At 40.2% G+C, this 15,761-nt stretch overlaps 1 protein-coding gene across 1 annotated transcript; it reads left to right on the forward strand.

The window, feature by feature from the left end:
* The first annotated feature begins 19 nt into the window (after positions 1–19).
* LAT (linker for activation of T cells) lies at positions 20–5,810 on the forward strand. The gene is given in 14 exon segments (XM_074197371.1): positions 20–631; positions 633–698; positions 1,267–1,369; positions 1,588–1,618; positions 1,807–1,850; positions 3,656–3,743; positions 3,997–4,058; positions 4,176–4,202; positions 4,357–4,408; positions 4,495–4,586; positions 4,802–4,852; positions 5,054–5,116; positions 5,277–5,354; positions 5,540–5,810. Coding segments are annotated over 14 exon segments (900 nt in total). The 5' UTR covers positions 20–493; the 3' UTR covers positions 5,545–5,810.
* The last annotated feature ends 9,951 nt before the right edge of the window (positions 5,811–15,761 follow it).

A 15,761-nucleotide genomic window follows, 5' to 3' on the forward strand; every position in this document is an offset into this window, starting at 1 on the left:
TGCTCAGGGTTCTCTGGGTGCTAGCATTAGAACTTGGACTGGTCTGTCTGAGGAGCCCTTCCTGCCCTGGCGAGTCTGATGCAGTGAGGTCCAGTGTGACACTGACTCACCCACTGCCTTTTCCTAATAGACGCTTTAGAAGCTTGTCCTCTCATCGTCTGACAGGCAGTCTGGCTATCAGGGATGATGAGATAGGAGCTGTCCTGTTCCTCTAACCCGGATGATAAAATCTCGGCCATCCTTCATCCAGCCCACTCCTTATAAAGATGAAAGTTGAGACTGAGAAATGTTAAAAGTTCAATTCTTTTCCCCATCCTCTCTTCTCTTCTCCCCTCCCCATTAGTGTCTTGTTAAATGAACAAGACCCCCAAACGGGGAATATATGGTTCCTAACAATCTATGGTGCTAACCCTAATCATCCAGAACAACTGGGACATCTTGGTTACCAAGGCCCCTAAGAGACCATCCCAGGTAGGATTGTTCGGTTGGGCCAATGAGGGAGACCTGGGGTGCTCCCCTCCCCCTGGGGGGCACAAGAATGGGGGTGGGAGGCGGGCGCAGCCATGCGAGGAGCCACGATAACTTCCTGTCCCCGCCCGGAGCTCACCACAGCTTCCTGCTGCGGGCGGGCAGGCGCTGAGTGTAGGAGAGGAGGGGATCGGGGATCGGGGAACAGAACCTTCAGGACCAGGGACCAGGTACGGAGACATGGAGGGGAGTGGAGAGGGTTTCTGGTGCCCAAAAAGGACCCCTCCCCAGCCAATCAGTCCAGTTCCCAAGAGGCTAGGAAGGCTCAACAGAGACCATGGTGAACTTAAGCTTGTCTTCCATACCCACCCTAATCCTGAGTGCTGAAGAGGTAAAAAGAGCCTCAAAGTCAGCCTTTATTTGCCCAAATTAGCTTCTTGATATCATCCCAAGCCCCAAGATATACAGTCGACTGAGCCCACTGCTTCCTTCTGAATCCTGGGTGCCTCTGCTCCAAGTCTTGTTGCTGGGCGCTTCTGGCTTCCACTCCTTATGTGGGCCTGCCTTTTGAGACAGTGCTCCCCTGACTGAGGGCTTAGGTGTTCTCTACCTCCAAACCTTTTGACTCTTCCCTTTTCTCTACCCATTGTCTTGGGAGGAGTTTGGGATCCGAGTGTAGAATTCTTGCTCTGTCCTGTCAAGTGGGAAGGGGAATATATTGGGTCGGAAATGGGTGGAAGTCTTTCTGGGTCTGGCCTTCCAGGTTGCCCTAACCTGTGGGCCTTGGCCTGTGCCCAGATGGAGACCACCTCTCTGGGGCCCAGCCTCTTCTGGCTCCTCATCCTACTCTTCCCAGCCCTACTTGTCACTGCCCTGTGTTTGTGTTGCCGGGACTTCCCTGGTAAGTGGAAATACTTCTAGCTCATCTCTAGCTTGGATGCCCCTAGACCCAGTCAACCCCATAAACCATCCCTTCACCTTACTCAAAGTTGTCCCCACACTCACAAATTCATCCACTGTACCTCTTTTGGGTCACCTCTCCCTTGTTCCTTGCCTTAGTCTAAAGGAAGTCCTGTTCTTGTCCCATCCCTTCAGCCTCATCTGCCTCCTCCTTCACAGGCCCCAACTCTGAGATCCTCCCAAGGTATGGGTGAGTGGCTTTGACTATTCCTCATTCCCAAATGGTGTCTGTAATGGATTGGTAATTGGCAGGAAGGGAGCTAGCTGAGGAGGGGTTGGTTGGTGAAAGGATGTTGGGGAGGTGGATGGAGATGGGTGTGGAAGTATGGGCCTTCTCTTCTACCACCCCCCAGCCCATGCCTTCCTTCTTCCCACCAGCTCATCTCCGCCAGGCAGTGGATTAGTCATCATCAAACCCCCCGGTGAGTTTGGCAGGAGGTCTCTATATAATTGCTCTCTTCCTTATACTTCCTTGGGATTACTTTGAGGAATAGGGGAACGAAGTCTTGGGGGAGAGTCACTGTGCCGGCGAGTATGTGTCTCTATATAATTTTGTGAGAATTTGAAAGAAATAGCTTTTGTTGTATCCACATTGTATTGGTTGAGGATTTGTTTTCAGTCTCCTGTGCTGGAATGTTTACCACAATCTTTGACTCATGGCATCATTGAATTTAGAATTGGAAGCTATTTTGGAGATTATCTGACCTCATTTAACAGATGATAAAACTGAGACACAAATTTAAGGGGTGGGAGGATGAAACCCAGGGTAAGGGACAAGTTGCCCAATGACCCAAAACAGAGCTCAGTTCTTTGAACCATCTCTAAGCCCAGCTCTGATGTAAAGTGATGCTTTAAGGCAGGGATTCTTTACCGTTTTTATACCATGATTCCTGTGACCCCCCCCCCCCACTGGGACCTCTGGATCCTTTCCAGAAAAATCATTTGTTGCCTTCATTCATAATTGAAGGAAATGCTCCAAATAAAGATGTAAGTTCACAGATCAAGCTCATGGATCCCCTGAAATGTATCCACAGACCCCATGTTAAGAACCTTCCTTAAAACTAGGCTCCTCAGACCTGAGGATCTTCAGCCTTCTAATAGCGCTCAGAGGGAAGGACTGTTTTTCATGTTTGTATTTCTTACTACCTCAAGTGGTAAGAATGGACCATTTAATAAATTCAGTTTGTTGAATTAAATTAGCCAATTGCAAACCATTTAGTTCTATTCAATAAGCATTTAATCAATTGCCTACTCCCTGGCAGGCCTCTAGGTTAGCCATAAAAAGACCGAAAAGATAATCCTTGTTTACGAGTAGCTTCCATTCTCATGGGCAGGTGGTGATGGGAACTAACCACAGATAAATAAAGAGTTGAGAGTTGAGGGAGAGTTGAGTACTAAATGACTTTGAAGAGTGAGGAAAGGCTTCTTGTAGGAGAAGCTACTTGAATTGAGACTTGAAGGGAGTCAAGTCCCAAGAGGCCATTACTTTCTAGTGACTCATATAATACATCCCCCACGTGTGGCTCTCACCTCCTCCTTTATTGGTTTGGGAAAAGTAATAGGGAGACCTGAAGAAAAAGAGTGCCTACAGATCATACAGGATTGGGAAGCTTGGGAGATGACAAGCTACAATTTTCATGTGCTTTCTGCTGTGATTGACATTTTTATTGCTGTATTTATTTTATCCAATATTATTTTTTAGCCCTCTTGTGTCCCACTGAGTTTCCATTGGGTAGATTGAGGGAAAGGGAAGATTTCCTTGTTAAAGGCTAAGAGCTGAAGAATTTCAAATACCCCAGGGGGGGACTTGGCAAGAACTATTAAATGACCACTTCTGGAGAGACCAAGTAGAAATATCCCTAAGGTTGGAGTTGAAAGAACAGAGTTTGAAAGCTTATCCTGTGTTACCTATTAGCTGTGTGGACTTTGGACAGATAGTTCTCTGTAAAGTGAGGGAATTAAGCCAAATGTGAACTTCTGAGGTCTAACAGCTTTAAATTCTGTGAACTTATATTGTCAAAATTACTGTATGTAATAATAATATTTTTAAAATAATATTAGTTATAATACAAATCAAGTAAAAATTAAAAAGAAAGAAACAAAAGAATTTCTCAAAGACAGTGTCATTCTAGGCACTGAGGGGCCACATACTTTGGGTAGGATCTCACTTTCCTTTACGTCTCCTTGGAATTCTCAGCCCTGTCCTTATTCCTTCCCACCACTCCAGGTCCTCGGATACCGGCTGCCACTAATCCTTACCCTACAGACACTAATATTATATGGCCATCCAGCCGGCTAGATGTACCCCCTGTCCCGTGAGTATCTGTTTGCTCAAGTTTCCTCTTTGGTGTCCCTTGAGCCTGGGGCTTCTATTTTCCCAGCCACTAGTCTCACCTGAAGTCTGGAGCCCTGGCCTCGGACAAATATCTTCATCACTGCCCTTAGACTTCTGTCTTACTACATTTATGCATCCCCTGAGCTAAGATATCACTACTCCCCCCAACTCCTGTGGATTTTCAAAGCTCCCTCCTTTCCCCAAGTGGTGACTCCTAATTTTTAACCCTTTAGGAGATCTCCACAAAATGTAGGGGTGCCACATCAGAGTCCTTCTCAACAGGATATAGATAGCCGTGAGTTGGGCAATGAACTGGGTATGGAGGGTGGTTCTGTACCTGAAGTGGGTGGGAGAGGGATCCTGGCTAAGACTGGGTGGTTGAGCTGATGGTGACTCTCCCTTTCCTTCCCAGGCAGTGAGCCCAGCTACGAGAATGAGGGTATATCAATCAGTCTCCACTGGTAGTAGGGGTTGGGCTGGGATCTTGGGCAGGGGGAGGAAGGAGGGAATGGGTCTAATTAGACAGCTTTTGGGTTGGGGAGAAGGCCTCCCCAGATCACCTGCTCTTATTTCTGTGTTTCTCCTGGATTTAGAACCTGAGGATGCTGAAGAAGATGATTATCACAATGACAATGAAGGCTATCTGTGAGTAGTAGGTTTGACTTCAAGGAGAGGGTCTTTGAGAAAGGAAGAGGCTTGGGGGTTCACAGCATCCTGTTTCCCTTTGGCAGTGAGGTTCTACCGGATGTCTGCCCAAACTCTCAAAAGCCCAGGTCACCAACTAACCCAGACACTCCCAGCCTTAGGGATAGTCCATCTTCCAGTGAGTTGGGTGTGATTAAGGGTCTGGGTTGGGGGGAGAGTCATTGACTGGGCAATTGGACTGGGCAGGGATGGGGGCGTTTTTTTGTAAGGGGTAAAGAAGGGTATGTATATGTGGGATAGTTATGGATGACAGAAATGTGAGTGTATGTGTGTGGGTGGTGGTCTCTGGGTGTCCTGGGTCTGACTTCTTCATCCTGGGTCATTTTCCTATAGTGTGGGGAGAGGATTATGTGAATGTCTCAGAGAGTACAGAGGTGTCTCTGGGTAAGTAACTGTTTTCTCCATGTTCTTCTGCCTTCCCTAATCAGCAGGACTCTTCCCCTCCCAGAGTGGAATTCTCCCCCTCCTCCTTCCCTCTTGTTACTCTCCCCTCCTTTTTCTCCTGCACTTTCCTTTCTTCCACTGCTCCCTCCCTTATACCCTCCCAATGTAACTCCTTTTCATTCTTTCCTTCCCTTTGTCCAGGTGGTAGCTGTGAATATGTGAATGTGCCAGAAGCCCAGGAGGAAAGAACGCCTTCTAATCAAAGTGAGTCTGGAGTGGAGGGGAGGGGGGGAAGAGTTTCCAACTGGGACTGGCCCCTTGGTGGGGATGAGGAGGGAGCACACTAGGGAAGGGAGGGTATAAAGGAATCATCAAACTAAGAGTTTGAAGGATTAGGATTCACATTCATCCTTTCTCCCTGCAGCCCCTGTGACTGACCAGGATGGTGAAGAAGAGGGGCCGGATTATGAAAATGTACAGGAACAAAATGGACATTCCTTCAGTGAGAGATTCCCCAAATTTTTCTCTCCCCCCTCTCAACTCTGATCCTAATAAGTGCCCTCCCCCTCCTATTATTCCTTGAATTCCAGTGGTGTTCTCCTTCCATCACTCTCCACAGAACCATCCCTCCTTAGGAACCCTTCTCATCCCCAGTCATCATTCTCACTGCCTTCTTTTATTTGACAGCCTGAGGTCCTGTGTCTCGGATATGGGGAAAGGGAAGCATCAGTGGAACTGCTGACCACCCCTGACCTCTGATTCCCATCCTGAAACCATCCTGAGAGTCAGCCCTTCCTTTAACTTATTGTCACTTTGGAAATTTCCCTTCCCTTACCTGTTCCCATGCAATCTGCACCTTTTTCCTGACGAAGCCTGAGAATTAACCAATCCTCTTTGCTCCCTAGCCTGTGGCTATAGTCCTTCCTTAGTGTATTGAATAAAGTCCAAGACTTTTTAATTTAGTGTGACTCTGGTGCTGTGTGGAGTATGTAAAGATTGAGGGTATGACAGAGTGTATGTGCCCATGTTTATAGCCTTGGGTCTGATATATCTGCATCTATATAGGGAAAAAAAATATCCACTGTGCTTTAGATACTAGAATGGCTACTGAAAATCAGATAGACCTGGATTAATGAATAATTTGCATTCTAAATGTTCATTTAAACACATTTTTTTTTTGGAACTGTATGAAGGAATGTCCCAAATACTGATGATAACTGAAATGAACATTGAAATAATTTTAAGGATCTACTTCATACTCTGCAAATGAGTAAAGTTGGCAAAAGATGGGAAAAGCCAAATGTTTGGGAAAGGCAGACGCATTCATGTACAATTGGATGGAGCCATAAATTGGTACGATCGCTCTTGCAAAACCATTTGGAATTACATTAAGGAAGGGACTAAACCAAGAGACCTCAATGCTGGTATGTATGTTTCCTAAAGCAGATCAGAGGTAAAAGAGAAAGGACCAACATATACTAAAACATTTTTAATAGCATCTTATGTGGTAGCAAAGAACTGGGAACAAAGTATATGTCTATCAAATGAGGAATGGCTGAACAAATCATAGTATAGGAATGTAATGGGATTTTACTGAGCTTCAAGGTTATAGCAAATATGAAGAAGCATGAGAAAGTATGAAGTGATGCAGAGTGAAGTACAGAACCAGGAAAATTATACATATATATATATATATATATATATATATATATATATATATATATAATTATGACAATGTAAAGGGAAAGAATGGAGATAATTACAAAAACTGAATGCTACATGATTATAATGACCAAGTTTGACACCCTTTCTCCTAGTCCCTCCCCTCCACACAATGAGAAAAAACAACACATTCTTTGTGGGGATAGGGGATTAAGGGAATGGGATGTTTGTTTTTGGTCTTTTCCTGAACTGCTTTTTTTTCTTATTGTTTAGAAGATGGAAGGTTGAGGATCTATTTGGAAATGAAAGCAATATAAGAGATACCTTTAATCTTTTTTTTTTTTTTGTGAGGCAGTAGGTGATTTGCCCAAGGTCATGCTGCTAGGTAATTATTAAGTGTCTGAGGTCAAATTTGAACTCAGGTCCTGACTCCACAGGCCGATGCTCTTATCCCCGTGCTACCTAGCTGCCCAAAGAGATAAATTAAAAAACAGTTATTAGAACTTAGAATGTTTCTCCTCTTGTTTTGATATGGTTAAGATCATGGACAACCTTGCAAAAACCTATCATAACCATAATATAACTAAAATCTTTTACTTTTTAATAGATAAGATTTAGAGATAAAAGAAACCTTAGAGATTACAGACATTCTCAAACTTTACTTTCAGGATCCCTGGACCTTCTTAAAAATTATTGAGGACTCTTTATGTCCTTCCCTTCAACCCCAAGAGCCTCTGTTTATGTGGGTGATATCTTGTGATATTTATCATATTAAAATTGATAAATATTAGTTCCTGTGAAAACAACTCATTCCACATTAACATAAATGATGTATTTTTAATGAAAAATTACTTCCAAAACACCTGTGCTGCATCTCTTGAATTCTTCTCTGACACTGCCACAAACCTGGTACAGGTCCTCAGTACCTCATGTTTGTACTATAGAAATAATGTTTGTCCTTCATTTCCAAAGAAGACCACATCAGGGAGATGATGCCAAGACAAGCACGGGAATTGGATTTGAGTGAGGGGGAGCTGTGCTAAGTCACCAGCCTCACTTTGTCCTCCAGAGCCATCTGGGTCCAGTGGCCAGATATGAATCAGGATGACTGGAAATGATCTGGATGCGAGGCAATCAGGGTTAAGTGACTTCCCCAAGCTCACATAGTAAGTGGCAAGTGTCTGATGTTGGATTTGAACTCCTATCTTGAATCCAAGGCCAGTGTTCTATACACTGTACCACCTAGCTGCCTTGATATAACTTGCTGGTGGATCTGCCTGCCTCAGGTCTCAACCTACTGTAGTCTATCCTCTATTTAGCCACTAAAATGATTTTCCTAAAGTGCAGATCTAATCATGTCACCCCCCCATTCTTACTCAGTAAAAATTCTCAGTAAAATGATATTTGATATTTAAAGCCCTTCAAAACCCTAGCCATTCTTCCCCTAACTCCTCTACCTTACGAGTCTTCCTTATTCTAGTGACACTGGTCTCCTGGCTATTCCACGAACAAGACTCCTCCATCTTTGGGCTCCCTGGTCCCTTCTTATTTATGCCTCCTGGTTTTCTTTTTTGTTTTTCAACAGTTTCAGTTGTGTCCAACTTTTCATAATTCCATTTGGGTTTTCTTGGCAAAGATACTGAAGTGGTTTGTCATTTCCTTCTCCAGTTCATTTTACTGATGAGGAAAATGAGGCAAAAAGAGTAAGGGACTTATCTGGGTTCACACAGCTAGTAAGTATCTGAGGCTGGATTTGAACTTGCAAAAATTAATTTTTCTGATTTTTAAGCCCAGTATACCATCCACTTTGCTGCATTGCTTACAAGTCAAAATTAAAATACCATCTTCTACAGGAAGCTTTCCCCAACCCATCTTAATTCTAGGTCCTTTCCTCTTTTAATTATTTTCTATTTATCTTGTCTACAGTTTGTATAAACTTGTTAAATTATATATATATATATATATATATATATATATATATACACATATATATATTGTTTGTATATATATGTTATATTGTTAAGTTGTGAACCCCTTTGAGGGTAGCTACTGTCTTTTATTTTTTTAAGTTTTAGCAACGCAATGGGATTGAATGACTTACCCAAGGTGACACAGTTAGTAAGTAATAAGTGTCTGAGGTCACATTTGAACTCAGGTCTATCCTGACTCCGGGGCAGGTGCTCTATCTACTGCCCCACTTAGCTGCCCTTTAACTACTGTCTTTTGCCTCTTTCTGTAGGTCTAGTGCTTAGTACAGTGTCTGGTACATAGTTGTTGCTTAATAAATGTTTTTTTAACTGACTGAAAACCTGAAAACCACCAAGTATCCTCAATGGACAGATGAAGACACAGATATAGAGAGGTGGAGCAGCTTGTTTTCAGTTAAAAAAAAATAACCAGAATTTGAATACAAATGCTCTCGACTCCAAATTCAAAGTTAATCCCATCATAACTTGCTACTTTTTAAAAATGATTTTTTAAATGTATAATGAAAAGATGGTTAAAATACATAACAAAAATCCAACCCCATATAGTTGTAATATTAGTAATAAAAAATGAATTAGCTATATTTTAAAAACTCTCAAATGATAGTGTTCAAGGAAAAGATGCTTTGTTAGAATAGCAGAGACCGCTAGCATTTCTGAAAGGATTTTTCAAAACTAAGACCTTTGTTTCTAATTTTTCTTTAAAATGCAAGACTTTTTTGTGGCATAGGTGCACCACCAGCACAACTGTGATAACTGGCCTCAGTCTAATCATTTAATACTCCAGTTTACTAATTTTTCTACATTGCTACCTCAACTCTTCTCTCAGAGGGATTCCTGCTGCAGTACTATTCTCAATATTTCATTAATCTTAACTCCAGCAGTTCCTTTATTAGATAGCAAAATCTCTTATTCCTTCTTACTCTTTTGGTAATTTCTCTTGTTATATGAGAATGAATATATTAAACACACTGTATTCATATGTGTTGTACATATATATGTATAAACATGTGTGTATGTGCAAATATCCATATATTCTTATCTATAAATGAATGTACACATACATATTTATATATGACTATAATACATGTATAGATATATGAAATAAAACAAAGAAAAGGAAAGAGTGAGAGATACTTCCATCTAATAAAGGGATTGCTAGAGTTATGAGTAGTGAAATATAGAGAAAGGCAGCATTGTGGCAAGATTCTGTCCTGGGGGAACAACGGAGGTGGCAGGGTAGAGAAACTGGATCAGATAGTTCCACCACAACAGTGAACAGACCAGCCTCTTTAGATTGAAAGGAGCATTCTGAGACAAGGTAGTCACAAATCTTGAAAGTCAGCAAATTAAAAAAAAAAAGTCAGGAAATTGACAATGCAACAGAAAGATATTACTGGTTCTCCCATAGGGATCATGAAATTTAGAGATTGAAAGGACTTTAATTAAACTCTCTAATTTTATAAATTAGGAAGGTAAGGTATAGAGGAAGAAGTAATTTGCTTTTATATCCCCAGCACCTAGCAGAGTACTCTAATAATATTAATATATGTATATATTGACCGGAGTAAAGAATACTGAAATTTAAATCCAGGTCTTGTGACTACATCCAGTATTCTTGCCATTCTTTTTTTCTGTGGCTGCTTCTCAGAAATGACATTAGAACTTTATTCTTTGATGTTGCATGGAGGTGACCCTTGATTCTTGAAAGTTCTGCCTTGGCTGTATAAACTGCATAAAGCTCCCATATATTGATCATGGGTCTGTGTCTGTGACCGAAGACCAGACTCTTTACCTTTGGAAAGCATCAATGCCAGAATGTTGGTTATCAGGGGGTGAATGCTTTTTGTTTTATTGCAACTTATAAAGACCACTGACTTAAGCATGGAGAATTTGTGTCTATGTCTGTGGAAACTGTACTTATATGGGAGAAATTATGGAACCTGGAAGTATTGAAGTCAATCAGTGTATGGGATGATTTGAAGTACAGAGGATTGCTTTAAGATTGCAATGGATAGGGTGCCAAGCCTGAAATCTGAGTTCATCTTCCAGAGTTCAAATCTGACCTCAGACACTTACTAGCTGTGAGATCCTGGGCAAGGCACTAACCCTGTTTACCTTAGTTTCCTCATCTGTAAAATGAATTGGTGAAAGAAGTGACAAACCATTCCAGTATCTTTGTCAAGAAAACTCCAAATTAGGTTATAAAGAATCTGACCCAAATGAAATGACTGAATAACAACAACAATCTGTGGGGTGACTTGCAGTACAGAGAATCTAGAATATAAAGATTTAATTCAGTAAATGTTATCTACTCTATCGAACACTGAGGTTGATGCTGGGAAAGATGCAAACAATATTGTAAATATCAGCCCTTGCCCTTATAGAGTTCCTAATCTAGTAAATGAGGTATCACACTTGCAAAAATCACTGAAACCAAATAACATCAAAGTATTTGAGAAGTTCAAAGAAAAGGCTCTGTGAAGTTTAAGGTAAGGAGATTTAATATCCACTGAGGAGGCAGGGGAAGCTTCCTGAAGAAGGTATTATTGAGGTGGCCTTTAAAGGATGATTATAAATGGATGGAAGATGGAGGCATTCTAGGTTTAGGGAACAGTGTGTCGTTCTTCATTCTTAAAGAGAACGATCGGGGCAGCTAGGTGGTGCAGTGGATAGAGCACCGGCCCTGGAGTCAGGTATACCTGAGTTCAAATCTGGCCTCAGATATTTAATAATTACCTAGCTGTGTGGCCTTGGGCAAGCCATTTTACCCCATTTGCCTTGCAAAAGCTAAAACAAAACAACAACAAAAAAGAGGACGATGCCATCAGGGAGGTGATGCTATGATGAGCAAGTAAGTGCTGTGCTAAGCCACCAACCTCACTTTCTCCTCCAGATCCATCCGGGTCCAGTGGTCAGATTTAGATCAGAGGACTAGAGATGACTCTGGATGTCAAGGAGATGGGCAAGCTTAGACTTAGGACTCCAATTTGACCCAAGCATGGAGGAAGGGGATTAGTATGAGACAAGGTCAGAAAGATGGGATGGTACCAGATTGTGGAGGGACCTAAGGAGTTGGCATTTTTTTCTGTAGTTGTTGGTAGCCACTGTAGATTTTTGGGTAGAGGATAATGCAACCAAGAAAATCACATAAAGATTAGTCTAACTGGGGATAACAGGCAGGGAAATTTTTTTTTTCAGATCCAGGAGTTTATTTTAATATTGGGATGATTACCTTGGCATATAGGTATGGACAACCATTTCCTGTCCTAATATAGGTATGTTTGGATGGTGGTGGTAATGAAATAAAAATAGGAATAAATGTGTAACAACTAAGATGAACTTTGCTCATCACAAGACTAAAAGACTCGTGATAGAAAATACTATCCATATCCAGAGAAGGAACATGGAGTCTGAATGCAAACCAAAGCTTTTTTCAATTTTTAATATTTGTTTTTTATGTTATGGTTTATTATTCTTTCACAAGATGATTGATATGGATATAAACAACATAGTTTTATATCTATAACTTATATTAGCTTACTTTCTGTCAAGTGCGGGGAGGAGGGAATGGAGAAGAGAGAAAAATGTGCAACTTAAAACCTTACAAAATGATTGTTGAAAATTCTCTGCCATTGGAAAGTAAACATTTTAAATTATTAAATTAAATTATTAAAAATAAAATAAAAAAGAATAAATATGTAATCTCATGATTTTTTAAATTATATTTTGGGGTTGTATACAGGCAAACTAAGTCATGACCAACTAGAGAGAAATAAATATAAGGCACATTGGACAAAATATGACATTTTCCATCATAAGCTTAGTATATTTTCCTTGGAATGCTGAATAGTTTTATTAAAAAAATTTTAAATTCAATTTTATATTATTTTCAGTTCCAAATTCTCTCTCCTTCACCCTTTTCTTATCCATTGAGACAAGAATTATACTACCAATTATATATATATATATATATATATATATATATATATATATGAAATTGTGCAGATCAATTCCACATTAGACATATTCTGAAAAAAAAGCAAGAAAAAGGAAAAAGAAAAAATATGCTTTAATCTGCATTCTGAGACAATCAGTTCTCTCTCTCTGGAGGTAGATAGCATTTTCATCACAAGTCCTTTGGAAATTGTGGTTGATCATTATAGTAGATAGTTACTAAGCCTTTTACAATTAGTTATTTTTACAATATTATTATTATACAAATTGTTTACCTGGTTTTACTTATTTTGCTTTGCAACAGTTAATACAAATTTTCAGGTTTTTTGGAAATCATCGTTTTAAAAAATTTATTTACACATTACTAAAATATTCTTGTTGTAAGTGTATATATAACCCTCCCTCCCCCCCTAAAAATAAAAAACCTCATGAGAAATAAAGTGAAAGAAAGAGAAAAAAAAGTGTTTCAGTCTGTGTTCAATACCATCAACTCTGTCGCAGGTGGATTGAGTTCTTTATCATAAGTCCATCAGAGAACTTCCATATTTTTCCACAGTTGCTGTTGCTGATTGCAATTCCCTCCATCCATTCCTCCCCACTACCATCTATTATATTTTTTCTCTACTTTCACTCTGTTGTTTTTCTTCAAAAATGTGCTGTGGGGCAACCGAGTGGCACAGTGGTCAAAACATTGGTCCTTGGGCCAAGAAGCCCCAAGCCTACATCCCACCCCCAGAGACCAAGCAACCACCCAGCCCCTCCTTGGTCCTGGACAGGGCACCCAATCCCACCACCTTACAAAAAGTAAAAAAGAAAATGTGTTATATCTGACTATTCTCTCCCATGATTTACCCTCTTCTCTATTACCTACATCCCCTTCCCCTCCCCCATCCCCTTTCTCTCCTTTTTCTTCTAGATTTCTATACCCTATTGAATATGCAAGGTAGGGAAATGTTAAGTTGTTGCGACAGTCCAAGTGGTTAGTAATGAGGGTCTGTCTATATTATGATGGTGGTAGTGGGAATAAAGATGAGGGTATGGATCCTAAAGAGATTGTTGGGGTACATTCAACAAGACTGATTGATTATTAATGGTAGGGAGGAGGTGGGAGGGAGAGAAAAACATCAAAGATAACAATTAGGTTGTAAATCTGAGAGACTGGGTTCCTAACTTCACCCTGCTTCCTATCCTGAAATAAAATCAGAAGTCGAAGCCAGTTAGCACATAGAATAAACTCTAGTTTAGATATTGTAAAAGCATGTTGAGATCTCCTTTTTAGTTTAACTGAAAATATTAACAGATAAATATTTCTCCTGTGTGAAGTCCTTTCTGGATTTACCTAAAGGAAGGAAACTTTTATCAATATTTAAGTAAACATCAGAAAACACTTCTTTTCACTTAAATCCTTTCCCTCCTCCCCTTTTCTTTTAAGCCTAAGCACTTTCTTTTAGGAAAATATATACAAGGTCATTTGTTACTTAAAACTTCCAATGTCTTCTTTTCTCCTAAAGGAATTAAGGACACATCTAAGGCCTGTACCCTCTTAATTGATTTTCTGAAGGGTTTAGCATATTGAAGGTGGTCATCTGATTACCTCACATAATCTGTGACTAGCTGCGGCTGAAGGTTGGGTGAGGAAAACCCTTGAAAGGAAATGTGAAAAGGAATTGAGTGGTTTTAGAATTGTTCTTCAGGTTCTTAAGAGGAAAGATTAAGTGATTGTTCTATTTGATAAAGTAAAATGTTAACCTATAATTGAGTTTTTTTATCATATTGTGAAATTTTTCTTGTCCAAGATTCCTATAAATGTTGTTTAAAAAACATGTTGGGTTAGCAAATAGGTCTTAGGTCATGTGAAATCTTTGATAGGACATTTCTCTAATAAAACTAGAAATGCTTGGATTTAAAAGATGTGTTAATTTAAAAAATGTTTCTGGAAGACTTGTGTCTAAAACACAAGTTAAGTAAATACACACACATACACACACACAGACACACACAGAAACAGACACACATTCTATGCGTCTGTCTCTGTCTCACACACACATTTTCTTTTTCTTTGATAATGTTTTGAGATTGAAGAGTTGGTTCAAAATGTCCCATAAGTAGTTGGAGATGCAAGTATCAAGCTCAGGAAAGATGTCAGGGCTGGAGGCATAGATTCCTGAGTTATATGAATATAATTGAAGCTTTGAAAGTGAATGATATTCTTCTTGCACAAAATGACTAATATGGAAATATTTTACATGATTGCATATGAATAAACTACATCTGATTTTTTACCATCTCAGGAAGGAGGGGAAGGGAAGGAAGGAAGGAGGGATAAAATTTGGAACTCAAAACATTAAAAAATTGTTAAACATTGTTTGAACATGTAATTGGGGGAAAATAAAATATAAAAAAAAGAAAGTTTATGACATTGTCAATGCAGGAGAAGCACCAAGGTTGCTTTGGGGAACACACAACTTAAGGAGTTAGGAAGCAGACCCATTGAAGGAAACAAAAGAGAGGGAAGATGAGTCTGAAGTCAAAGGAAGAAAGCATATGCATAGGTTTAAAATGCTATAGAGAGATCAAAGAAATTTAGTAGAATAAGAAGTAGAGAATTGATGTTATCAGTCAGGTCCCACTCTTTGTGATCCTGTTTGGGGTTTTCTTGGCAAGGATACTGTGGTTATTTGCCATTTCTGTCTCCAGCATATTTTACAGATGAGAAAAATGAGCCAAGGAGGGTTAATTTATTTGCCCAGGGTCTCACATCTAGCAAGTATCTGAGATCAGATTCAAACTTAGGAAGATGAGTTCCTCCTGACTTCAAGCCCAGCACTCTTTTTACTGTGCCAGAGGAGACAACATGGTAAGGTGGAAAGAGTCCTAGAGTTGAGGTCAGAAGCAAGAGTAGGGACACACATTTGTAAACCTTGTTACCAGGGAAACTGAGACTGATGGATAATTTGGACACAGGAGTTCTGAGTTGCAGTGTGGCTAAGCTAAGCAGGTGTTCACACTAGGTCAGACACTAATATGATAAGCCCCCAGGGATGAGAGGTGTTGGTAGGGGAGAGGGAGTGGAGGAACAAATTGGCCAGGTAAGAAACAGAACAAGTCAAAACTCCTCCAGATCTGTAGAGGGACTGGATCTGCAAATAGTTCTCAGATTTTTAGCTTAGGCAATGTAAGGAGAGCTAGTCTCCTTGGCTTCTGCTCAAAAAATGTAAGAGACTCTGGGTTCAAATCTTAGCTCTACTACTTACTACCTTGGGCAAGTTCCTTCATTTCTCTCTGGGCCTTGATTTCCTCATCTA

The sequence above is a fragment of the Macrotis lagotis genome, chromosome 8 (assembly GCF_037893015.1).
Source record: "Macrotis lagotis isolate mMagLag1 chromosome 8, bilby.v1.9.chrom.fasta, whole genome shotgun sequence".
In the NCBI taxonomy this organism is placed as follows: domain Eukaryota; kingdom Metazoa; phylum Chordata; class Mammalia; order Peramelemorphia; family Peramelidae; genus Macrotis; species Macrotis lagotis.